This window comes from Hemitrygon akajei, chromosome 17 (assembly GCF_048418815.1).
Source record: "Hemitrygon akajei chromosome 17, sHemAka1.3, whole genome shotgun sequence".
NCBI lineage: Eukaryota > Metazoa > Chordata > Chondrichthyes > Myliobatiformes > Dasyatidae > Hemitrygon > Hemitrygon akajei.
Genome location: NC_133140.1, coordinates 11,357,062 through 11,384,175, shown reverse-complemented (window position 1 = coordinate 11,384,175; position 27,114 = coordinate 11,357,062). Strand labels below are relative to the sequence as shown.

The following is a 27,114-nucleotide window of genomic DNA, read 5'->3' as shown; positions in this document are numbered from 1 at the left end:
AAAGTTGTGACTACCAGTTCCAGATACATTCACAAAAGAAAATAATCCTCTTTAAATCCATCCTGTCAAGACTCCTTGGGATCTCTTACGTTTCAATCGGGTCACCTCTCTGTCTTATAAAATTCTGCAGATACTAACCTAACTTGTCCAATCTTCCTTCTTAAGACTTCCAGTAAACCAGGGGTTCCCAGTCTTTTCATACTATTGCCCAATACCATTAAGCAAGGGGTCCATGGAAACCCCTACAGTAAACCATTAGTTAAGTAACCCTTCTGTTTCTAACACATTTACACCCTTCCTTAAACAATGAGACCAATTCTGTATTCAGTACTTGAGATATGGTCTCACCAACACCCGAAATATCCAAAGCACAATTTCTCTACTTCAGCATTAAATTCTCCCCATCATAAACACTAACATTCTGATAGTTTTATTAATTACTTGCTGTACCTGCATACTAGCCCTTTGTAAATCAAACACTAGGGCACCAAGATCCCCCTGCACCTCTGAGCTGTGTAATTTCTCACCATTTGGAGAAATCTCTTGCTTTGTATTTTCCTGTCAAAATGGACAATTTTACAAGATCCAATGTTATATTCTATCTGGCAGATTTAAATTTGAGTGCACTGATTAAACATTTTGGGTCAAATGTTATTTACTGCTCTTGGATTGGGGTGTAGTAATTGTTCAACGAATTTGCCAGTAATTAACGTACAGTAGCTTCTGTATTTTTTCTAGAAGCTTCTTAGTAGCAGGTATTACGCCACTTGTATGTTTATTTGTTATCATGGGAATTTTTGTTGTTTTCTGAACTGAATATGAAATGATCACAACTGCTTTTCCTTTGTCTTTGTTCTCTCAGTTCTCTCATTTGTTTTCTGTTCTTGTAACATTTATCAAAATGGCCATAAGGAAAACAGTCTGATACCTCATTCTTGACTCTTCGCAAGACCTTTGGATTGCAAAAGCATCTGGATAAGAATCAGAATCAAGTCTAATATCACTGACATATGTCATGAATTTTTTATTTTGCAGCAACAATACAGAGCAATAGGTAATTTTAAAACTATAAATTACAATAAGATATATATATATATGTAAATTGAATAAGTAGTTTAAAAAGGAAGCAAACAAGAATAATGAGGCAGTGTTCATGGCTCATTGTCCATTGAGAGACCTGATGGAGGAGGGGCAGAAGCTGTTCCTGGCACGTTGAGTGTGAGTATTGTCAACAGTTTTGGGCCCTGGATGTGATGTCACTGGAGAGAGCCCAGAGGAGGATCACAAGGTTGATTCTGGGAATGAAGGGGCTCACATATGACAAGTGTTTGGCAGCAGTGAATACAGGCCCAAAGCTGCCAAACGCTCCTCATATGTTAACCCCTTCATTGAAACTGACCGAATGTTGAAAGGACTAGATAAGGTACCTGTGGCGAGGATGTTTCCAGTGGTGGGGGTATCCAGAACTAGAGATCACAGCCTCAAAATTGAGGGACAACCTTTTAGAACAGAGGTAAGGAGGAATTTTGTTTTAGCCAGAGAGTAGTGAATCTGTGGAATGTTCTACCACAGTCTGTGGGTATATTTAAAGTGGAAGTTGATTGCTTCCTGATTGGTCAGGGCATCAAAGGATAAGGCAAGAAGGCAGGTTGAGTGGGATCCGGGATCAGCCATGATAGAATGGCAGAACAGACTCAATGGGCCGAATGGCCTAATTCTGCTCCTTTGTCTTATGGTCTTCAGGCTCCTGAGTCTCCTCTTTGGTGCTCTCCACAATACACCTGTAGAACTTTGTGAGATAGTTTTTTTGGTGACATAGCAAGTCTCCTCAAACTCCTAATGGAATATAGCCACTGTCATGCCTTCTTTGTAATTGCATCAATCTGTTGGACCCAGGATAGATCTTCAGAGATTTTGACACAGCAGGAACTTGAAACCGCTTACCCTTTCTACTGCTGATCTCTCAATGAGGACTGGTGTGTGTTCCCTTGGCTTCCCTTTCCTGCAGATCAGATCATTTCCTTGGTCTTACTGACACTGAGTGCAAGGTTGTCTGTTGTCAACCAGCTGATGTATCTCGTCATATATGCCTCATCACCATCTGAAATTCTGCCATCAATAGTTGTGTCATTGGCAAATTTGTAGATAGCATTTGAGTTGTGCCTGGCCACACAATCATGGGTGTACAGGGAGTAGAGCAGTGGGCTAAGTATGCATCCTTGAGGTGCATCACTGTTGATGGTCAACGAGGAGATGTTATTTCTAAGATGTATTCACTATGGTCTTTCAATGAGGAAGTCAAGGATCCAGTTGTAGAGGGAGGTACAGAGGCCCAGGTTTCGGAGCTTGTCGATTAGAACTGAGGATATGATTGTGTTAAATGCTGAGCTGTAATCAATTATCAGAAGCCTGATATAGATATTGCTATTGGTCAGGTGGAGGGCCAGTGAGATCCAGTCTGCTATAGATCTATTGTGGTGATAGGGCAAATCGCAGTGGGTCCAGGTCCTTGCTTAAGCAGTAGTCCATTCTAGCCATGACCAATCTCGCAAAGCACCTCATCACAGTAGATGTGAGTGCAACTGGGCGATGGCCATTGAGGCAGCTCTTCCTGGATGCTGGTATAGATGTCAGGCTTTTGAAGTAGGTGAGAACGTCTGGCTGCAGGAGTGAGAGATTGAAGATGAACTTGAACACTCCTGCCAGTTGGTTGGCACAGTCTTTAATGCCCTACCAGGTACACCATCAGATCCAAACCCAATACCACCCAGATATACTGGCACCTTGGAGCGTAGCCCCGTACTCCTGAGATAGGTCAATAGTTGTACACTACTTTAGGTCTCCCAAGAGAATTACCTAAATTGGAACCCAGCTGCAGCAATGCAGAGCCAAGCTAGGCAGATTGAAATTCATCTGAAACTGTCAGAGGTGAATTAAGACCTATTTCTGTTCAGGAGGGGGTTGCCCAATACATAAACAATGATTATTCCACTTTTGTGAGCATGTACAGTTCACAAGTATGGAGTGTGAACACAAACAGAGTTCCCACCCAGCAGAAGATGATTATAACCCTGCAGCAGCTAGCAAATCCATCCCATCAGTCTCACAAATGCTTGGTTGGATGTACATTAATTGGGTGCTTGTAAGCCGGGGGGTGGGGGGGGGGGGCTGGAATCTGCATAGCTGCAAGTTTCAATTTCCTGTGTATGTTATGTTAGATACCTAACACACTTCCTGTACATATTTTAATAAAAGGGTGCACTGTTCATAATTTTCCATAAATTTATCTTCCTTATAATCCTTGACAATATGTTCTTAGATAAGGCCAAACTCTGTATTCTATCTGGGTAGCCTCCAACCTGATGGCATGAACATCAATGTCTCTATCTTTTAGAAATTTCTCCCTCTCCCCTTCTCTGTTTTTCCATTCCTCATTCTGGTTCTCCTTTCACCTCTTCTGTTCTCCTCACCCTGCCAATCACTTGCGATTGGCTCACCTTCTCCTTCCATTTATTCCAGTGTCCACTCTCCTCTCCTATAAGATTCATCTTTTCTTAGCTCTTTACCACTTCCACCTATCACCTTCTAGATTCTTACTTCATCTCTCCTTCTCCCTCCTTCTTATTCTGGCAGCCGTCTCCTACCTTTCCAGTCCTGGTGAAGGGTTGGGCCCAAAACTTTGACTGTTTATTCCCCTCCATAGATGCTGTCCTACTTGCTGAGCACTTTTGGTGTGTCCTCAATTTAGAAGTTTAAAAAAACTGAAATTTCTCTTCAGTTAGAATGATAATGAATAAATCTTCTCCAATGTGAGATGCTATAAGAAACAAAGCAAGAGACAGAGATACATTGCACGAGTATTGGAATGCCAAGTGCTGTCCTTTAACATTATCACAGCATATGTATTACATTGGTTCTAAGATATAGGGCAAGTGATGAACAATGGTAAGTATTCTAATCTCCCACCATGAATAGACTGGGTGATGAGAGAGGAATGTGGTATGCTTGCTGTCACTGGCCAAGACATCATATAAGAGTTGGGATATCATGTTACAAAAGTGAAGGTTAGGCCAGACATGGTGTACATTGTCCTGTTCAGGTTGTCACACTACAGGAAGGATGTAATTAAGCCAGAGAGGGTGTAAAAAGGATTCACAAGGACATTGTCTTGGTATGCTTGAATTACGAGGAGAGATTGGAAAGGCTGGGTCTGTTTTCAGTGGAGTGAAGGAGGCTGAGATGATGTGATAGGAATATATAAAATTACCAGAAGCAGAGATAGGATAGATAACCAGTGTCTGTTTCCCAAGGTAAGGGTGTCTAAACTAGAGGCCATAGGCTTTAAGAGGGAGGAAGTTTAAACAGGATTGGAAGGGTAAATGTTTCATACAAAGAGTAGTGGGTATTTGGAATGAGTTGTCAGAGGAGATGGTGGAGCAGGAATAGTACAACATCAGAGGCAACTGGACAGATACAAAAATGATCAAGGCATGGTAGCAATGATGTGATGAGTCTGTTTCTGTGCTGTTCCTACGCTGATGGTTTTATGGCTCTGTGACTGTAGTTCCAACATGCACAAGAAGAACATGGTAACCTGCTTCAATGGCTATGATCCAGTAGCAGTCACATCCACTGTGATGAAGTGCTATCAGAGGCTGGTCATAAAGCATATTGAACTCCTGCCTGATGAGTGATTTTTAATCCGCTCAAGCTTGCCTACCATCACAACAGGTCAACACCAGATGTCATTTCCTTAGCTCATCACTCAACCCTAGAACATCTGGGCAGTGAAGATGCACACATCAGGATGCTCTTCATTGACTGCAGCTCAGCATTCAAAACTAGTAGCCCTTCAGAACTAATTAATAAGTCCAAGACTTGAGTCTCGATAACTCCTTGTGCCTTTGGATTCCCAATTTCCTCACTTGAAGACCCTATTCGGTTTGGATTAGCACCAACATCTCCTCCGCAATCACCAACAGTTGAGATGCACTAAACGCTGTGTGCATAGTCCCGTGCTCTACACACTTTGTACTTTAGACTGTGAGGCTAAGTACAGCTCTGATGACATATTTAAGTTTGCTGACAACACTACTGTTGGCCAAATGTAGTGACAAACCAACATATAGGAGGAAGATTGAAAATCTGGTTGAATGTGCCACAACAACCTCTCACTCAGCACCAGCAAAAGAGCTGATTGTTGATACAGGAGGAAGGAACTAGAGGTCCATGAGCCAGTCCCCTTAGAGATTGGAGGTGGAGAGGGTCAGTGACTTTATTTCAGAGGATCTGTCCTGGGACCAGCACATAAGTGCCATCATAAAGAAGGCACAACAGTGCCTATTCTTTCTTAGTAGTATGCACAGATTCAGCATATCATCTAAAACTTTGTCAAACTTCTATAGATGCGCAGTGCAGTCCTGACTGGTTACATCATGCCCTCGTTTGTAAACACCAGTGAACAAGAATGGAAAAGCCTACAAAAAGTGCTGGGTACTGCCCAAACCATCACAGGGAAAGCATTTCCCAGCATTGAGCATACCCGTCACAAGCACTACCACAAGAAAGCAGCATCTTTAATCAAAGGCACCCACTATCCAGGCCATGCTCTCTTGTTGCTGCTGCCAATGGAAAGGGGGTACAGAAGCTTCAAGTCCCACACCACCAGGTTCTGGAGCAGTTATTACCTTTGAACTATCAGGCTCCTGAACTAATGTGGATAACTTCACTCACCTCAAATGTGAACTTATTCTACAACGTATAGACACGCTTTCAACTCTCTATAACTCATGTTCTAAGTATTGTATTTATTTATTATTTTCTTTGTATGTGCTCAGATTGTTTTCTTTTGACATTGGGTGTTTGTCAGTCTTTGTGTGTAGGTGTTAATTGATTCTTTTGTATTTCTTGTTCTCCGGTGAATGTCTGCAAGAAAATGACTTTCGGGGTAATATATGGTGACATATATGTACTTTGATGATAATTGTACTTTGAGCTCCTACTTTTTCACATGCAGTCCCTCAGAGGTTCTGAGAGTAATGATTCGTAGATTCTGCAGGGGTAGTAGTGCAACTGGGATCTTTATCGTACTTACTGAGTGCTCATAGCCACTTTGTGCTCCCATTATAGCACATTGCTGTCTCCGTTTTCAGCAGCTATAATCAAGGTTTCCATGAGCTGGAGAGAATATTAACAGTTTCCAAGGAGACCTCCCCTCCCCCCAGCAGCAGTACAGAGAGAGGAAAAAATAATAAATAAAATAAAAAATAATAATAAACAAGTAAATCAATTACATATATTGAATAGATTTTTTTAAATGTGCAAAAGCAGAAATACTGTGTATTAAAAAAAGAGAGGTAGTGTTCAAACCTTCAATGTCCATTTAGGAATCGGATGGCAGAGGGGAAGAAGCTGTTCCTGAATTGCTGACTGTGTGCCTTCAAGCTTCTGTGTCTCCTCCCTGATGATAACAGTGAGAAAAGAGCATGCTCTGGGTGCTGGAGGTCCTTAATAATGGACGCTGCCTTTCTGAGACACCGCTCCCTAAAGATGTCCTGAGTGCTTTGTAGGCTCGTGCCCAATATGGAGCTGACTAGATTTACAACCTTCTGCAGCTTCTTTCGGTCCTGTGCAGTAGCCCCTCCATACCAGACAGTGATGCAGCCTGTCAGAATGCTCTCCACAGTACAACTATAGAAGTTTTTGAGTGTATTTGTTGACATGTCAAAACTCTTCAAACTCCTAATAAAGTATAGCTTTTGTTTTGCCTTCTTTATAACTGCATCGATATGTTGGGACCAGGTTAGATCCTCAGAGATCTTGACACCAAGGAACTTGAAGCTGCTCACTCTCTCCACTTCTGATCCCTCTATGAGGATTGGTATGTGTTCCTTCATCTTACCCTTCCTGAAGTCCACAATCAGCTCTTTTGTCTTACTGACGTTGAGTGCCAGGTTGTTGCTGTGACACCACTCCACTAGTTGGCATATCTCACTCCTGTACGCCCTCTCGTCACCACCTGAGATTCTACCAACAATGGTTGTATCATCAGCAAATTTATAGGTGGTATTTTAGCTATGCCTGGCCACACAGCCATGTGTATACAGAGAGTAGAGCATTGGGCTAAGCACACACCCCTGAGGTGCGCCAGTGTTGATCATCAGCGAGGAGATATGTTATCACCAATCTGCACAGACTGAGGTCTTCCTGTTAGGAAGTCAAGGATCCAGTTGTAGAGGGAGATACAGAGGACCAGGTTCTGCAACTTCACAATCAGGATTGTGGGAATGATGGTATTAAATGCTGGTTAAATGTTATTGCTGGACACCCAATCATTGGTACGAGCTTTAAACGTTGTCCTGTTGTATAGAACCTCATTATTTAAGTTGGTAGTCAACCACTTCTGCCTTTCTTGAGAAGTCTGTTCAATTCCAGTTCTGTGGTTTGCAACATCTACAGTGAAGAAACAACATAAAGTTGACTCTTGGAGACTATAGAACCACATTTTTAGATAATGTGTTTTTAATATAACACCATTGATAGTTCAGTGTTGGTCTCACAGGACATATTACACAACCAGAATAAGAAGATGGGGGTAAGGGGGTGATAGGTGAGGCTGGGTGAGGAAGAACGTGGGTACCTAACCTGCTGAGTCCCTGTAGCATTGTGAGTGTGTGTGTGTGTGAGAGAGAGAGAGAGAGAGACTCAACACTTTCAGCATCCCTTGTGAATCACTCAAAACAGACTTAAGATTCAACCAAATGCCACACCTAACCATGTTGGTTACTGATGCATGGGAATAGCAAATGGAAATACCAAGCCTCTCTGCCTTCTGCTTTGCCTGATCAGTGCCTGCTGCTGGAGCCAATGGGTGGTGGGTAACTTGAGGCTGATAGTCTTTCCATATACTGTAGTACCTGAGTAAAGTCATAGCCCTTTTGTATAATTTCACCTGGAGCAGGAGGAGACTCTCTTCAGCCTGGTCAGTATAAATGTGAAGGTACAGTAAAATTGGAAATAAGGATTGGGAAAGCTTTGGAAAAATTGGAGAGCTAAAAGATTTGCTACTTTGCTTTGTGTTATGTGCATTATGAAAAGTGTTTGAACTCAGACTCATTAAGGACCAATGTTTGCAAAATAAGTTCTATGACGATGGAACCCAATAATAAAGCACTGTAACCTTCTGTGCTTAGATTGCTAAATACACACGTACCAGGAACTCAACCTGGGAGGTGATATAGCCTAATATCCCTTAACATGCTTGTAGACAGTTACTAACCTTGCTGCTAAAGTAAACTTGGCAGTAAAAATATTTCATAATGTGTAATGCTAACTTCATATGTTAGCTACTCTGTATAATTCTAGCTCCACCTTTACTCTCCCTCATCTATATTCAGAGCGGTTTGAGATCACCATTCTTCCTAATTTAAATAAACTCGACATGCCCATCACCTCTGTACCTCCCTGTGTAACTGGACCCTTGTTTACTTCACTGGCAGACCCCGTCAGTACGGATAGCCAATAACATCTCCATTAGCATAGATGCACCACAAGGCTGTGTGCTTAGCCCCCTGCTCTACTCACTTTATATCTATGACTGCGCGGCTCAGTACAGATCCAGCACCATAGTTAAGTTTTCTGATGACACCATTGTTGTTTCCTGAATCAAATGTGGTGACAATCAGCATATAAGATGGAGTTTAAAAATCTGGTTAAGTGGTGCCACAACAACAACCTCTCACTCAATAACAGCAAACCCAAAGAGCTGATTATCAACTACAGGAGGTCCAGGAGCCAGTCCTCATTAGGGGATCGGAGGTTGAGCGGGTCAGTAGCTTTAAATTCCTTGGCGTTATCATATCAGAGGATTTGTCATTATGTGCCATCATAAAGGAGCCTCTCTTAGATGTATGTGTAGATTTGGTATGTCACCAAAAGCTTTGATAAACTTCCATAAATGCACAGTAGAGAGTATCCTTACTGGTTGCATCATGGCCAGATATGAAAACATCAATGTCCAGGAATAGAAAAGACTACAGAAAGTGGTGGATACTGCCCGTCCATCACAGGCAAAGCCCTCCCCACCAACGAGCACATTTACATGGAACACTACCACTAGAAACCAGCACCCATCATCACAGACCCCCACCATCCGGACCATGTTCTCCTCACTACTACCATCAGGCAGGAGGTACAGAAGCCTTAAGTCTCACACCACCAGTTTCAGAAATAGTTATTACCCTACAACCATCAGGCTCCTGAACTAGCCCAGAAAACATCACTCACCACAACTCTGAACTGATTCTATAACCTATAGACTCACTTTCAAGGACTCTTTACAACCCGTGTTCTTCTTTTGCACATTGGTTGTTTGTCAGACTTCGTTGATGTATAGTTTTTCAAAAATCGTATTGTACTTCTTTTATTTTCCTGTAAATGCCTACAAGAAATATATCAGGTTTATATATAGTGACATATGTATTTACTTTGATAATAAATATGACTTTGAACATCTGTTATAGAATGAACCAAGCTCCAACTGTTGGCTTTGAAGCAGACGTGGGCAGCCGTACAACTCATCACTTCATGTACCCAGAAAGTGCAAAAAATCTCCCAGCAAATGTCAGCTTTGTCCTGGTTCCCTTTAAGATGTTGGATCTGCTTTGGATTACCAGTGCTTTGTCAACAGGCAAGATCAGATTGTAAGTATTACCCTTGGGTTTCAGATTTGTTTTTCATAGTATGTATTTGTACATGTTGCTGCCAAGTCTACTTGGTCTCCTGGTGCTAAAGTTCTATAATAAGCCATTACCACGATTATTTACTACTGTAGACTGTTCTTGCCTGCCCTCCACTTGGGGGTGTCACTCGAGGATGTGGTATCCCAGGATTCATTTGAATTGGAGATTAAAGATTGTCATTATTCAGTGCACGAGTGTAAAGGAGAACGAAATGATGGTTATTCTGCATCTGATGCAGCATTTAAAAAAAACACAATAATGATAAAGAGCCCAGCAAAACTAATCATTCACAGTCCAGCCTGGAAAAAGTACGTAGACCCTTGTATTTAGTAACTGATAGAATATTCCTTAGCAGCAATAACCTCCACCAAACATTTCCTGTAGTTGCTGAACAGACTTTCACAATGGCGAGGAGGAATTTTAAACCATTCCTCCATACAAAACTGTTTGAGATCATTAATATTTCTGGGATAGCTTGCATGCCACAGCATCTCAATTGGATTAAGGTCTGGCTTCTGACTTGGCCATTTCAAAACATGAATTTTATTCTTTTTAAACCATTCTGTTGTTGATTTACTCTTGCCTTTCAGAACATTATCTTGGTGCATCATCCAACTTCTGTTAAGCTTCAGGTGACAGACTGACATTCTCCTGTAAAATGTCTTGATGCAATTTTGAATTCATTGTTCCCTCAACGATTACAAGCTGTCCAGGTCCTGAGGCAGCAAAGCAGCCCAAACCATGATGCTCCTTCCATCATGCTTCACAGTTGGGGTGAGGTTTTGGTGTTGGTGTGCAGTGCCCTTTTTCCTCCAAACATATGCATTTCTACCAAAAAGTTCAATTTTGTTCATCTGTCCATAGAACATTGTTCCAGAAGCATTGTGGAACATCCAGGTGGTGGAGCAAACTCGATGGGCCGAATGGCCTACTTCTGCTCCTATAACTTATGGTCTTATGGATACCAATTCCTAGGGAGAGTAGCCACAGTAATGAACTTCCTCCATTTGTAGATAGTTTCTCTTACTGTGGTCTGATGATTCTGCATGATTGTGGAATTGTAATCAATTTTGAAAAACATGATGATGCCAAATGGAATCCAGCCAAATCTTCCCAAGGAACCAATTTCCAGCCAGAGAGATTCAAACCAGGATTACCTGGACACAAGAGAGCAGAACTCCTAGTCTAGGAGTTAATCATCTACTTGTTTGTGGGTGTTAAAAAGCTTTGTGTGGTGTATTAACACTACTAATAATTTGCTATAAACATCATGTCCTTCTTGAATTGGAAGTTATACAAGACAGGTTTGTGAGGCTTATCAAAGTTTCCAGATGCATCAACATAATATATTACTTCTGAAATGAGCTAATTGATGATCTTATTATAAGTTAACAACACAAAGCTTTGCAATCGTGGAAGAGGCTTCAAAGCCCGATGCTCAATGTGAAGTTCAGAAGTCGAGCCTCAGTGCCTGAAGGCTAGAGAATGAAGACTAGAGACCTGTCCTAAGTTGGTGGACCATCCATATGTGCATAATTGAGAGGGAAAATGGGGCTTGTTTTGGTGCTCGTTACATTCTACTTTAGTGTTCTCTGTGTTGTTCTGCTGAGCAGCCCCTTGTGCAAACAGGAATGGCCTAGGAGACATGCACCTTCGGGGAGCCAGTTCCTCGCCAATTTCACCGAATGAAGCATCATGGGAGACTGACATATTGTGACAACAAGTTGCTGGTGTCCCTCAATGGAGAGAGTGAGCCTATCAGAGATACCAGAGTGCTGGGTTATGGACTGTAGTTTTTGATGGACTCGAGATCGAGGTCTCTTTAGAGGACTTTTGCTTGCATGGTGGGGAGGGGTCGCTGCTTCTGCGAGGAGGGAGGGGGGCTTTGGGGTTCTGATGTTTGTATCATTCACTCTTTGGGGTTTCTTGTTTTGTGGGCGTCTGTGAGGAGAGAGTAAGAATTGCAGGTTGTATACTGTGTACATTCTCTGATATTAAATCGAACCATTTGAATTAGATCCTCAATTTCCTCATTTGCATATCTCAGTCAGTTCAGATTGGCAACATCTCCTCCACAATCTCCATCCACACAGATGACCAGGAGGCTGTGTGCTTATACTCTGCTCTATTTGCTTTACACTTATGATTGAGTAGCTAAGCTCAACTCCAATGCCATTTTCAAGTTTGCTGACGACACCAGGGTCATAGGCCAAATAAAAGATGGTGACGAATCAATCTATAGGAGGGAGATTGAAAATCTGTATGAGCGGGGCAACACCAACCACCTCTCACTCAGTGTTAGCAAGACCAAGGAGATGATTACTGACCTCAGGAGGAGGAAACCAGAGGTCCATGAACAAGTCTTGATCGGAGGATTAAACATGGAGAGGGTCAGCAACTTCAAGTTCGCCGGTGTTATCATTTTGGAGGGCCTGTCCTGGGCCCAGCATGTAAGCGCAATTAACAAAGAAAGCATGGCAGCACCTCTACTTCCCTAGGAGTTTGCGAAGATTCGGCATGACATCTCAAATTTTGACAAATGTCTATAGATGTATAGTGGAGAGTATATTGACTGGCTACATCACAGCCTGGTATGGAAACACCAATGCCCTTGAACAGAAAATCCTACAAAAAGTAAAGGATACAGCCTAGTCCATCACACGTAAAGCCCTCCCAACCACTGAGCACATCTAAACAGCGCAATGTTGCAGGAAAGCAGCATCGATCATCAGGGACCCCAACCATCTAGACCATGCCCTCTTCTTGCTGCTGCCATCAGGAAGAAGCTACAGGAGCCTCTGGACTCACATCACCATGTTTAGGAACAGTCATTATCCCTCAACCATCAGGCTCTTGAATCAGAGGGGATAACTTTATTCGACTTCACTTGCCCCATCACTGAAATGTTCCCACAACCTATGGACTCACTTTCAAGGACTCTTCATCTCATGTTCTCAATATGTATTGCTTATTTGTTTATTATTATTTTTCCTTCTTTTTGTGTTTGCAAATTGCTGTGTTTTGCACACTGGTTGAATGCTCAGCTGGTGTGATCTTTCTTCAATTCTATTATGATTATTCTTCTATTACAGATTTATTGGGTATGCCCACAAGAAATGAATCTCGGGGTTGTACGTGGTGGCATATATACACTTTGAGCTTTGCTTGTTAACATGCTATGTTGGCACTGGTATGTTTGGTGACACTAGCGGGATGCTCCCAATACATAGGCGAGTGTTTTGGTTATTAACACAAATGACAGATTTTGTTCCATGTTTCAATGTACATCTGAAAAGCTGAGGGGAGAGAATGTTCCCAGAGAGGGGCCTAAAGAGGCAAAAGGGGAACACCCAGATAAGTGTGAGGTGGTTCATTTTGGTAGGTCAAATATGATGGCAGAATATAGTATTAAGGGTAAGACTCTTGGCAGTGTGAAGAATCAGAGAGATATTGGGGTCCAAGTCCATAGGACACTCAAAGCAGCTGCATAGGTTGACTCTGTGGTTAAGAAGGCATACGGTGCATTGGCCTTCATCAATCGTGGGATTGAGTTTAAGAGCCAAGAGGTAATGTTGAAGCTCTACAGGACTCCACTTGGAGTAATGTGCTCAGTACTGGTCGCCTCACTAGAGGAAGGACGTGGAAACCATAGAAAGGGTGCAGAGGAGATTTACAAGGATGTTGCCTGGATTGGGGAGCATGCCTTATGAGAATAGGTTGAGTGAACTTGGCCTTTTCTCCTTGGAGCAACGGAGGATGAGAGGTAACCTGATAGAGGTGTACAAGATAATGAGAGGCATTGATCGTGTGGATAGTCAGAGGCTTTTCTCCAGGGCTGAAATGGCTAGCGCGAGAGAGCACAATTTTAAGATGCTTGGAAGTAGGTACAGAGGAGATGTCAGGGGTAAGTTTTTTTACACAGAGATTGGTGAGTGTGTGGAATGGGCTGCTGGTGATGGTGGTGAAGGTGGGAAAGATAGGGTCTTTTAAGAGACTCCTGGATGGCTATATGGAGCTTAGAAAAATAGAGGGCTATGGGTAAGCCTAGGTAGTTCTAAGGTAGGGACATGTTCAGCACAGCTTTGTGGGCCGAAGGACCTGTATTGTGCTGTATGTTTTCTATGTTTCTATTATCCAGAGGTGTATGGTGGTAAGTTGTACGAGGGAGCCATGGGATCCTTTAATGCCACAACCAAATGCCACAACCAAGTCATCATGATATCTGTGATGCATAATGCTGTATGATCATGGTCAACACAACATTGCAGCCATTCAGCCCATTGAGTCATGGTGGATTCACTATACATCAAATTATTCAATCCGTTACTTCCACTCTATACCCACAGCCCCACAAGGATTAATGAAGGGAACACAGTGGATAGTGACTATATGAAGACCTATCAAAATACCTCATAGAAGGTTGCTTAACAAAATTGAGACCCATGAAATTGGTGCAGATAAGAAACTGCAGATGCCGGAATCTGGAGCAACTCACGTTCTGCTGGAGGAAGTTAATGAGTCCGGCAGCATCAGTGAGAGGAAAGAAATTGGCGTTTCAGTTTTAGGGCTGAGAGTGAAGAGATGAGAACAAAGGTATAGAGAGGAGAAGAGGAATGGTGAGGAAGGACAATTAGTGGACTAAGGAGGGTTGTAAGATGACCTGCAGGTAGTGCCAGATAGGGATGGTGAGCAGGATTAGAGTTGGAAGACTTTGTTAGGTGAATGAAAGATAGGGGCAAACAGAGAGAGAGGAAAAAGATAAGAACAAGATGGGGGCAGGGAGTGCAAAGATGGGAGGCAGCTGCTGGAGGGAGAGAAGCAGGAACACCATTGCCAGATTCTGGTAAATAAAGAATGGAACATTGAATATTTATTCCCTCCCAATGATGCTGCTTGACCAACTGAGTTCCTCCACCAGATTGTATGTTGCTCCATTGGAGGTTTTGTTAGCAGAAATGTTGAAATTCTCTTTTATATGTAGTGGCAGTATGTAGAATGAAGTTATGGACTTCTTAGAAGTCTGGGAAAGAATGCAGATTGAGTGTCAACTTTCTAATTAGCATCATATCAAGAGAATTGGTATTAACAAGTTGTAGTTCTGTAAGTCAATAGAAACTAATTTCTCACTAGAGTGAAGTTAAAAAATCGCAGCTAAAACCAAACACAGTGCTATCTTGGGGAGTTTTACACTAGCACCATCTTCCTAGTAGTGACAAAACTACCAAATGACAGGAGAGCATCACACACAAAATGCTGGAGGAACTGAACAAGTCAGGCAGTGCCTGTAGAGGGAAGTAAACAGTCAAAGTTTCAGGCTGAGACGCTCCACGAGGACTGGAAAGGAAAGGAAAAGAAGGCAGAATAAAAGACCCTCTTTCACTGCTCCCCATTGGTGACATTTGTGTTTTCTCTTCGCCAGGAGAATTGAAATGGATCCATTTTTTGTTCTGATTCAAGTTAAACCCATTTTCAACTGCACAGCACTATCTTTTAGCCCTTATACCATGAGGATTGATCAAGATGAGATTGAATACTAGTTTTAAGGAGTACAAGATCAGAGGTACTTGAGAATGTGTGATTTAACCAACTGATAACTGCAGAGAAGTCAGATTGAAAAGTAGACCATAGACTTTCTTTAACACATACTTACATTACCTGAATAAATTACTCGCAACTGCTTCAGCAACAAGTTTGAACAGGAAACGTAACAGCTGTTGTTAGAAATTGGTGCTCAGTATGAGCTCACAGAGACAATTACAAACACTAATGTTTGCATTATCCATTGGAGCTTTGATGCCTGTGAGAGAGTGAAGCTAGCTCTGAGCCACTGAACCATGAAGTATTGCAACAGTCAGCAGCCACTAGTGCAACATCATCAAGACTAAAATGTGACTTTGGGTGCTCATACTTTTATGATCTTTTCTTTTATATCCGCAGCTATTATAATTGATAGATTCTGCAATTGACTGATTTTGTTAATAGCTGTGAGACTAGGGCTGCAGCAGGTAGTGAGTGATAACCCACCACCTCATCTTCCTACCGGTTCTCTTTCGTTGGCACTTCCTTCAGAATGGGGATAACCCCCTGTCCAGTTCTGTCAGTTCAGACAAGGCCAGTGTAGCAACTGCAGACTCTTCTGAAGAGGGGAGGTGGGGAGGGTACTTTGTGAGATGGTCTAATTTGTCCATGCGACTACTTGTGCTCCTGTGCATGGCCCCACGGTTCTCAATGTCATCTCAAATGCTCTTCTCATCCTCGCTAATCTACTATCTGTCCATAACAGAATTAGGAGAAATGACCATCTTATAGTCCTTGTAGGTACAGTTACAGCATCATTTGCAGTGTTGTGCTATCACATCCTGATAAATGGGATTAATTCAGAACAGATCTTGCATCTGAAAACTGGATAAGATACTATGGACATTGACTAGCAGTGGGAATATATTCCACTACAATCTGTAAATTATGATTGACATGTGCGTCATTCTACTATTACCATCAAGCTAAGAGACCACTGATTGAATGGCGAATGTGGAAGGGCATGAAGAGAACAGTACTTGTCATGATACAATATGTGGTCCTGTCCTAACACAGCAACATGCAAATTGAACAGAAAAAGCTATCATCATCCTGTACTGGGCAATTAAATAGCTAACTGCCAGAGAAGGCTCGAAGAACATGCCTATTGTCAGTTATGGCTGAGCCCAGGACAAGTGACAAAAACTAGCAGTAAAGTTCATATGGAAGTGCTTTGTGGATGACCCATGAAGCCAGTCATTAGGCTGCTTAGCTCCTCTTGTAAAGGCGGCTAAAGTCTGAGTCCAGAGGCCTGCTGTTTGGGTCCTCATTCATCATCAGCAGCAATTCAGAGATCAAAGCCCAAAGATCGATCACAAGTCCAGAAGTTGAGGCCCGATGGACGGAACCTCGAGTCTGTGAACTCATGAGTCCAAGTCTACTGGAGGCCGGAGGCAGCCTGTCTCGGGTTAGGGACTGTGTGTGTGTGGGTGGGGTGCAGGATTGGGCCGTGTTTTGTTGCTTGGTATGTTCTGCTTTGTGTGCTCTATGTTGTCCTGCTGAGCACTGTAGGAATGCCATGCTGGATCTGTAATGCACGGTGACATTTATGGGTTGCCCCAGCACACCTGTCAGGTGTGTTGTTAATGTAAATGATACATTTTGCTGTACATTTGTTAATAAATCTGCATCTGAATCTAAACACCTAAGAGCAAGGCTTCAGTATAGGTTTAGGAACGAACTATAGCAGATAAAGTGCTCTGTAACTGTCCACACTTAAGGCCGAACTGTTCCTCTGCAGTTTTAATCCCAACATCCACCTGATATGTCCCGTCACAAAGTAAAAATAAAGATTAACTTTATTTGTCACATGTACATTGAAGCATAGAGTGAAATGCATCATTTGCATCAGATCAAATTAGGAGAAATCTGATCTAGCTAATGACGACTCCCATCAGTACACTTACAATCATCAGCAACATGTCATCAGACCTACTAAGCAGCACCTACTCATTAATAACCTGCTCACCAGTGTCTTGTTTGGATTTCACCTGAACCACCTTTCTCCAGGCTTCATAGTATCAGTTTAGCATTCAACACCATAACTCCCTCTAGGCTCAACAAGAAGATCAGAGACCTCGGCCTTCACCCTGCCTTCTCTAGCTGGATCCTGGACTTCCTGTCAGATCACCAGCAGGTGGTAAGAGTGGGCTCCCTCACCTCTGCCCCTCTGACCCTCAACACTTAATGTTGCAAAAACAAAGGAGCTGATTGCGGATTACAGGAGGAATGGCGGCAGGTTGACCCCTATTGACATCAATGGGGTTGGGGTTGAACGGGTGAACAGCTTTAAGTTCCTCGGCATAAACATCTCCGAGGATCTCACGTGGTCTGTACATACCAGCTGTGTGGTGACAAAGGCACAACAGTGCCTCTTTCACCTCAGACAGTTGATGAAGTTTGGTAAGGGCCCAAAATCCCAAGAACTTTCTACGGGGGCACAATTGAGAGCATCCTGGCTGGCTGCATCACTGCCTGGTATGGGAACTGTACTTCCCTCAATCGCAGAACTCTGCAGAGAGTGGTGTGGACACCCAGCGCATCTGTAGATGTGAACTTCCTACTATTTAGGACATTTACAAAGACAGCTATGTGAAAAGGATCATTGGGGACCCAAGTCACCCCAACCACAAACTGTTCCAGCTGCTACCGTCCGGGAAACGGTACCGCAGCATAAAAGCCAGGACCAACAGGCTCCGGGACAGCTTCTTCCATCAGGCCATCAGACTGATTAATTCATGCTGATACAATTGTATTTCTATGTTATATTGAGTGTCCTGTTGTACATACTATTTATTACAAATTACTATAAATTGCACATTAAACATTTAGACGGAGACATAACCTAAAGATTTTAGTCAGTTCAATTCAATACAATTCCAAACATGAACAGCAGAGCTGACTGCTCACATTGAGGTGAGAGTGACTAGCTTACCATCAGAAAGCTTTAATACACGTGACATCACGGAAACATGATCTAAATGAAATCAAAGGAAAACTCTCTGCAGGATGGTGCCATACCTGATGAAATGATCAACAGTTCTGGGTGTTGGATTTCAGTCACCAGCTCCAGGGCACTGTGGCTGGAATTTCCCAAAGGAGCATACTCACCTTCCATCCACTGAATAATTAGTCAGAGCAACAGTAATTAAAATAACCCTTGCTGTATGCAATAAAAACAAAGGAACATTAAGGCCTGGGTGTCAAGTAGCATGAAACACTTGTGATGCAGAAACACCAGAGAGTGTTAATCTACAACAAATCCGTTTGACACCTACTGCCGTTGCCATCTCAAGACTGCAGTCCATGAGGATCGGCAGCAAAGCCTCCACCACAATTATTCTCTACGCTGGTGCTCCATAAGGTTGCTTCCTCAGTCCCCTACTCTACTCCCTGTACAGTCATAACCGTGTGGCCAAATTCTGCTCCAATTCCATCTACACATTTGCAGACGATACACTGTAGTGGGCCATATCTCAAATAACGATGGGCCAGAGTGCTGGAAAGAGTTGGAGAGTTTAACAACATGGTGCCATGACGCCAACCTTTCTGTCAAAACAAAAGAGCTGGTCAATCACTGATTTCAGAAAGGGGGACACACTCCTGCTACATCAATTAATGCTGAGGCTGAAAGCTTCCAGTTCCAGGAGTGAACACAACCAATAAATTTGGCATGTACCCATCAATCTTTATCAGTCCTGTTGAGATGCATCATATTTGGTATGACAATTGCTCTGGTCATGACTGCATAAAACTCGAGAGGGTTGTGGACACAGTTCAACACATGGAAACCAGCTTGCCCTCCTTGAACTGTCTATGCTTCTTGCTGTCTCAGTAAAACAGTCAGCATAAGCAAAGACCCACCCACCCCAGACATGCTCTCTTCCCTTTTCTGTCAGGCAGAAGATGCACACGCCTGAAAGCACACACTATCAAGCTCAAGAACAGCATCTACACGACTGTTACAAGACTATTTGTTATCAGATTATTGAATGATTCCCTAGCACAGTAAGATGCGTGACCACATTATGATCATACCTCATTGTGATTGATTGTTGGCCTGCATTGCACGTTTTCTTTAGCTGTTATACTTTATTCTACATTCTATTATTGTTTTATGGTGTTCTGCCCCAATGCACTGTGTAATGATTTGATCTGTATGAATGGTATGCAAGACAAACATTTCATTATACCTCAGTACAAGTGACAATAATAAACCAATTCCAATTCCAATTCCACCATCCTAACAGCTATGACCTTTAAGAGGAATTTAACTGAGCCTTCTGCAAAATCAATGTGGCTGCAGAAAACAAACAAAGGCTAGGTGTTATGTAGCAAGTTCTGGCTTCCTAAGCATTTCCACTATCCACATGATATGGCAAGACTGTTACAGAATATTGTCTGATTTCCAGAATAAATATGCAGTGGCATGTAAAAGTTTGGCCAGCCCAGTCAAAATTTCTGTTACTGTGAATAGTTAAACGAGTAAAAGATGACCTGATTTCCAAAAGGCATAGAGTTAAAGATGACACATTTCTTTAATATTTTAAGCAAGATTACTTTTTTATTTCTATCTTTTATAGTTTCAAAATAACAAAAAAGGAAAAGGGCCCAAAGCAAAAGTTTGGGCACCCTGCATGGTCAGTACTTAGTAACACCCCCTTTGGCAAGTATCACAGCTTGTAAATACTTTCTGTAGCCAGCTAAGAGTCCTTCAATTCTTGTTTGGGTGACTTTTGCCCATTCTTCCTTACAAAAGACTTCTAGTTCTGTGAAATTCTTGGGCCGTCTTGCATGCACTGCTCTTTTGAGGTCTAAACACAGATTTTTGATGATGTTTAGGTCAAGGGACTGTGAGGGCCATGGCAAAACCTTCAGCTTGTGCCTCTTGAGGTAGTCCATTGTGGATTTTGAGATGTGTTTAGGATCATTATCCTGTTGTACAAGCCATCCTCTTTGCATCTTCAGCTTTTTTTTTACAGACGGTGTGATATTTGCTTCCAGAATTCACTGATATTTCATTGAATTCGTTCTTCCCTCTACCAGTGAAATGCTCCCCGTGCCACTGGCTGCAACACAAGCCCAAAGCATGATCAATCCACCCCCGTGCTTAACAGTTGGAGAAATGTTCTTTTCATGAAATTCTGCACCCTTTTTCTCCAAACATACCTTTGCTCATCGCGGCCAAAAAGTTCTATTTTAACTTCATCAGTCCAAAGGACTTGTTTCCAAAATGCATCAGGCTTGTTTGGATGTTCCTTTGCAAACTTCTGACGCTGAATTTTGTGGTGAGGACACAGGAAAGGTTTTCTTCTGATGACTCTTCCATGAAGGTCATATTTGTGCAGGTGCCACTGCACAGTAGAACAGTGCACCACCACTCCAGAGTCTGCTAAATCTTCCTGAAGGTTTTTTTGCAGTCAAATGGGGGTTTTGATTTTCCTTTCTAGCAATCCTACGAGCAGTTCTCTCAGAAAGTTTTCTTGGTTTTCCAGACCTCAACTTGACCTCCACCATTCCAGTTAACTGCCATTTCTTAATTACATTACGAACTGAGGAAACGGCTACCTGAAAATGCTTTGCTATCTTCTTATAACCTTCTCCTGTTTTGTGGGCATCATTTATTTTAATTTTCAGAGTGCTAGGCAGCTACTTAGAGGAGCCCATAGCTGCTGATTGTTGGGTCAAGGTTTGAGGAGTCAGGGTATTTATAAAGCTTTGAAATTTGCATCACCTGGCCTTTCCTAACGATGACTGTGAATAAGCCATAGCCCTAACAAGCTAATTAAGGTCTGAGACCTTGGTAAAAGTTATCTGACAGCTCAAATCTCTTGGGGTGCCCAAACTTTTGCATGGTGCTCCTTTACTTTTTTTTCACTCTAAAATTGTACAAAACAAAAATAATACACTAATCTTGCTTAAAATGTTGAAAAGAATATGTCATCTTTAACTTTGTGATTTTTGGAGATCAATTCATCTCCTACTCACTTAACTACTCATAGTGACAGAAATTTTGACCAGGGGTGCCCAAACTTTTGCATGCCGCTGTAGCTCCAACAACACTTGAAACTTAACAGTGTCCAGGTGAAAGGCGTTGCTTACTGGCTTTTCATCAACTACCCTTGACCTGCTTCACCACTGTGTGAAAAATGTAATGTGGAGTATTTGACTTTTATTCTTTTGGTTTTAGGGGTGGCACAGCAGTACCTAGTGTAACAGCAACCTGGGTTTAAACAGTTTGTAAGGAGTTTTGTATGTTCTCCCTGTGACCATGTGCGTTTACTCCCACATTCTAAAGGCATATGGCTTAGGAGGCTAATCGGGCATAAGGCTGTAATTGGGCAGAATGGGCTCATTAGGCTGGAAGGGCCTGTTCCCATGCTGTATCTCTAAATAAAAACTGGAAAAAATAATAAAACTCATTGACATCTCCTCCTAAAATTCTTCATCTCTGCTTTTCCTTCTTCGTCTTTGAGTCTACTTCCTCCGCAAGTGCACTGGGAATATATTTTGACTCAAGGACTAAAGGTAGCTTCAAAGGTACATTTAATGTCAGAGAAATGTATACAGTATACATCCTGAAATTCCTTTTCTCTGCAACCATCCACAAAAACAGTGTCCCAAAGAATGAACGACAGTTAAATGTTAGAACCCCAAAGCCCCCCAACTCCCCCCCCACATGTAAACAGCAGCAAAAGGAACGTTCCCCTCCCCCCCCCCCCCCCACTGAGCACTCAAGCGTGCAGCAAAGCAACAATAAAAACACAGACTTGCAGTAGATCAAAGGCTATTCGTTCACCGGTAATTCGACATACCCGGAAAGGAAAAATGGAGATATTAAAGATAGAAACAGGGCTTGCCATCACTTTTACAAGGACAGCTAGCAGTGGGCATGCTGAAGTGAATAAAGTGAACAGACTTTTACCTCTTCAACTATAGATTTTTACCATCGTTTAGTTGACCCATCATCCACATCCTCCAGCACTGATATTCCCACTTATCACCCTCCATCTGCCCATCATCATTCACCCATCCTCAAACCACCTTTCACCTGCAGGCCCCTGTCCCTACTTCCCCCTCCCCTTTATATTGACTATGTATCGTCTCCACCCTCAGTCCTGATGCAAGCTTTTCATCCAAAACATCAACTCCTACAGATACTGCTCACCCACTGAGTTCATCCAGCATCTGTGTCACTTTGGAAATGTACTACCATTCCCTCATCATTGCTGGATCTAAATTTTGGAACTGTCTTCCCATTAGCTCGCTGGGAATTTAGCTTCACCAGCAATAGCTCTTAAAGTGAACCTCAACACCAGCTTCTCAAGGTTAATTAGGGATGGACAAGAAGTGCTGCTCTTGCTGATGATACTATGCTCTTGAAAATTAATTTTACATAAAAATATATTCTGTTGGATCCTTCTGTGTCACTTGAAGACCTCTATTGATCCCTTTTAAATGTTCTGGGCCTAGTTTGTGAAATCTGTTCCCCTAAGCTAATACAGTACTTGTAAGTTAACCTGTGCTGGATCCCTTCCAAAATCAATAAATCCTTCCTGTGTTTGATGTCAAGAACTGAAGGCAATATTCCAGATATGCTTTGACTAAAGCAGTATTCAATTGCAACGTAACTTATTTCCCTTTGCATTTCATTTCCTGGGGACAACAGCTATCATTCTATCATTGCTTTTTTGAAATTATCCACATGCATCTGCAATTGTCTACATAATGTTACGAACTGTAACAATTTAGAAACGAACCAGCAGCAACAGAGTTCACACTTGGAGTCTGGTTTTAATGTTAAAACCATTATCTTTATTAGTACAGGCAGTCCCCAGGTTACGTACGAGTTCCGTTCCTGAGTCCGACTTTAAGTCGAATTTGTACATAAGTCGGAACAAGTACATCCAGTATTATTTAGCGTCAGTTAGTCAAACATTTGTCTTAGTATACAGTATATATTTTACCTTTCTATGCATATAAAACACTTAAGAAACGTATGTATTCCAATAATTAAACCACTGTGTTGCTTAGTAATAATTGTAGCTTTCATCGGGGCAGGGCCTTTCACATGCTCCATTATTCTCACTTTATCCGTTATCCTTTAAAATTGTTCCAATCGTTGACCGACTGTAGCCTAATGCTTTTCCAATGACCGATGGCATTTTGCCTCTTTCCAAACGCTTTATTATTTCCACTTTATTTTCAATATCGATCGCTTCCCATCAACGGAACAGAAACACTGCGGGCGGCGGGTCCCGAGGTCCGCTGGGTCCTAAGGACCACCACACTGAATTCCCCGGGTCCTAAACTCCACCGCACTGAGACAGGTTAAATGGGACAAGTGCTGGGTTTGGGTACTGTATTTGATCCTCTACAATATTCTGCATGGGAATTTAAACTGGAGATGGTAGTGTTTTTTTTTACGAGGTCGAGTTGTGAGCTCGACATCAACCCGGCATAGATGGTACAGGAGTCACTGAATCGACATCAACCCGGCACGGGAGCGGACTGTCACTGGATCGAACACGGAAACCTTCGTTCTCGAGCCCGGCACTGATCTCACTGCGCCACCAACCGACCGGAATGGGTGGGGGGGGGGGGAGCGGGGTCAGGGTGAATCTTGTTAAGAAAAATTTAAGCCAATTACAAAGTTATACACTCAACACAGTGTCAACGACAACGACTTAAAATGGCAGACGGCATCACGATCTGACTTACAATGGCGGATGGCTTTCTCCTTCCTCGGTTTGTAATTACGAGTTGTCCATAAGTCGGACGTTCGTAACTCAGGGACTACCTGTATCTACTTATAATATAGCAACTTAACCAAGATACACAAAAGTTAACAGTGTTATGTGTATGTGTGTGTGAACTATTGAGCTTGGGGGAACAAGGCTTAGTCCTGAGATGGTAAAGCCTGAAAGTTCAGTTCATTCACGGAATAAATGATGGGAGAGAGATATTTGTAATCCAAGGTAAAACGTAGAGAGAAGGCAATTACGTCAAATTCCACAGGTTCCACGATGGTAATTAATAAATATCAGTTGTCGAAGATCCTCTGTCAAGCCGTTCTAAATCCACACACAAATTACCACCAAAGTGATCTGTCACAGGAGTGTCGTCTTCAAGGGGTTACCACATAACATACCCAGGCAAGGGTTAACTTCGAGTGGTCCCACAGGACATTCCTTAATCCACTCCTATGGATTATACGAAGTGACAGCCACACATTTGATGTGCACTGGATGGATAATCACCCCACCCTTGTGGGTATGGCAGAGTTCCAAATCCCCAGCTCCGACAAGCTGGAGCTGCTACCTTTTCCAGGTTTCTGACTTCTGACTGTGACTGTCTGCGTCCTTGTTTTAAAGGTAAACAAGCTGTGAGCAGCATCACAGCCCTGCCTCACTGACAATCCACAGTAAACAAAACTTGCGGGTTCATAACAATGATATCCCTTAACGCAGGGGTGTCAAACTCATTTTAGGTCACGGGCCGGATTGAGCAAAATGCAGCTTCATGTGGGCCGGATCAGTCGGACGCGTGCGAACGCAGCTTTCGTTGCCTCCGTTTTTTCAGCCTGCTCTCACGTGTCTCAGTCTCTGCTATAACTACAAAGTGTTTCACTTTACAAATTCCGTTTCTTATGAAGAAGACTGCCGAGCAAGACTGCCAAATAAACACTAAAAACCCTGAAAACCTGGTACCTGAATAAACTCAGCATTAGCCATATCATACGCCATAGGCGCTTCGATTACTGGGGCCAGCTTTAATAGTAATTAGATATTATCTCGTGGGCCAAAGATAATTCCACCGCGGGCCGGATTTGGCCCGCGGGCCTTGAGTTTGACATATATGCCTTAACGCATAATAATTCCTAGTTTCTCATTCATTACAATAACCAAATTTGTCTATCTTGTTTGAAAAGAGGGTAATCTCACATTTTCTCAGGTTTCAACTCCCCAGTGTTTTCATTAACTTATTAGAATCAAAATCAGATTTATTATTACCAGCATGTGTTTTCAAATTTGTTAACAGCAGCATTTCAATACAATACATAATATAGAAGAGAAAAACAAAATAAAATAATAATAAATAAGTAAATCAATTACAGTATACATATATTGAATAGATTAAAAATTGTGCAAAAAATCAGAAGAAATGAGTTAGTGTCCAAGGGTTCAATGTCCATTTAGGAATCAGATGGCAGAGGGGAAGAAGCTGTTCCTGAATCACTGAGTGTGTGCCTTCAGGCTTCTGTACCTCCTACCCGATGGTAACAGTGAGAAAAGGGCATGCCCTGGGTGCTGGATGTCCTTAATAATGGACAATGTCTTTCTGAGACACCACTCCCTGAAGATGTCCTGGGTACTTTGTAGGCTAGAACCCAAGATGGAGCTGACTAAATTTACCACTCTTTGCAGCTTCCTTCAGTCCTGTGTAGTAGCCTCCCACCCCCTCCCCCCATACCAGACAGTACTGCAGCCTGTCAGAATGCTCTCCATGGTACATCCATAGAAGTTTTTGAGTGTATTTGTTGACATACCAAATCTCTTCAGACTCCTAATGAAGTATAGCCGCTGTCTTGCCTTCTTTATAACTGCATTGATATGTTGGGACCACGTTAGATCCTCAGAGATCTCGACACCCAAGAACTTGAATCTGCTCACTTTCTCCACTTCTGATCCCTTTATGAGGATTGGTATGTGTTCCTTCGTCTTACCCTTCCTGAAGTCCACAATCAGCTCTTTTGTCTTACTTACATTGAGTGCCAGGTTGTTGCTGTGGCACCACTCCACTGGTTGGCATATCTCGCTCCTGTACACCCTCTTGTCACCACCTGAAATTCTACCAACAATGGTTGTATCGTCAGCAAATTTGTAGATGGTATTTGAGCCATGGCTAGCCACGCAGTCATAGATGTTATTACCAATCTGCGCAGATTGTTGTTTTCCGGTTAGGAAGTCGAGGATCCAATTGCAGAGGGAGGTACAGAGGCCCAGGTTCTGCAACTTCTCAATCAGGATTGTGGGAATGATGATATTAAATGCTGAGCTATGTTCGATGAACAGCATCCTGACGTAGGTGTTTGTGTTGGTGAAGAGCCGTTTAGATTGCATCTGCCATTCACCTATTGTGGCAGTAGGCAAATTGCAGTGGGGCCTAAATATCTCATAGAACATAAAACAGTACAGCAAAGGAACATGCCCTTCAGCCCACAATGTCTATGTTGACTTTGGTACTAATCCTATTTAATCTCACCTGTTTGCACCTTTGTCTATATCCTCCCATTTTAAGACTGTTCATGTGGCTGTCTAAATGCGTCTTAAACACCACTATCATATTTGCTTCCACCACTATCCCTGGCAGCGCGTTCCAGTCACCCATCTGTCTTTGTATAATAATAAAGCTTGCCTCATAGATCTTCAGTATTTTTACTATGCCTTTAGTATTTGACATTTCTACCATGGGGAAAATTACTCTGACCATCTACGCCTCATAATTTTATATATTTTTGTATATAAAATATACTTTTATATACTTATATACTTTTGTATATACTTTTACTCCAAAGAGGTGACCTGACAAATGCTCTGAAGAAAATGATGCAGATTTATTCTGCCTTTCCGTATAGATTATACCCTCCAATCTAGGCAACAACTCAGTGAATCTCTTCTGCACCTTCATCAAAGCATTCACGTTCTTCCTGTAAAACAGTCCTTTGAGATGTCAGGAGAATGAGGAAAGTGTTATTTAAATGCAAATTTTCTTCCTAATGACACCACCTTAGGCA

The 27,114-nt window shown here is 42.3% G+C and overlaps 1 protein-coding gene across 4 annotated transcripts in view; it reads left to right on the top strand.

Moving 5' to 3' along the window:
- Positions 1-27,114, top strand: part of st3gal2 (ST3 beta-galactoside alpha-2,3-sialyltransferase 2) — a 288,593-nt gene that overhangs the window by 238,790 nt on the left and 22,689 nt on the right. For all 4 annotated transcript variants that reach the window (XM_073069675.1, XM_073069672.1, XM_073069673.1 and 1 more), the window contains one exon: positions 9,522-9,701. In XM_073069675.1, the coding sequence (XP_072925776.1) occupies positions 9,522-9,701 (180 nt within the window). The remainder of the gene's footprint in view (positions 1-9,521; positions 9,702-27,114) is intronic.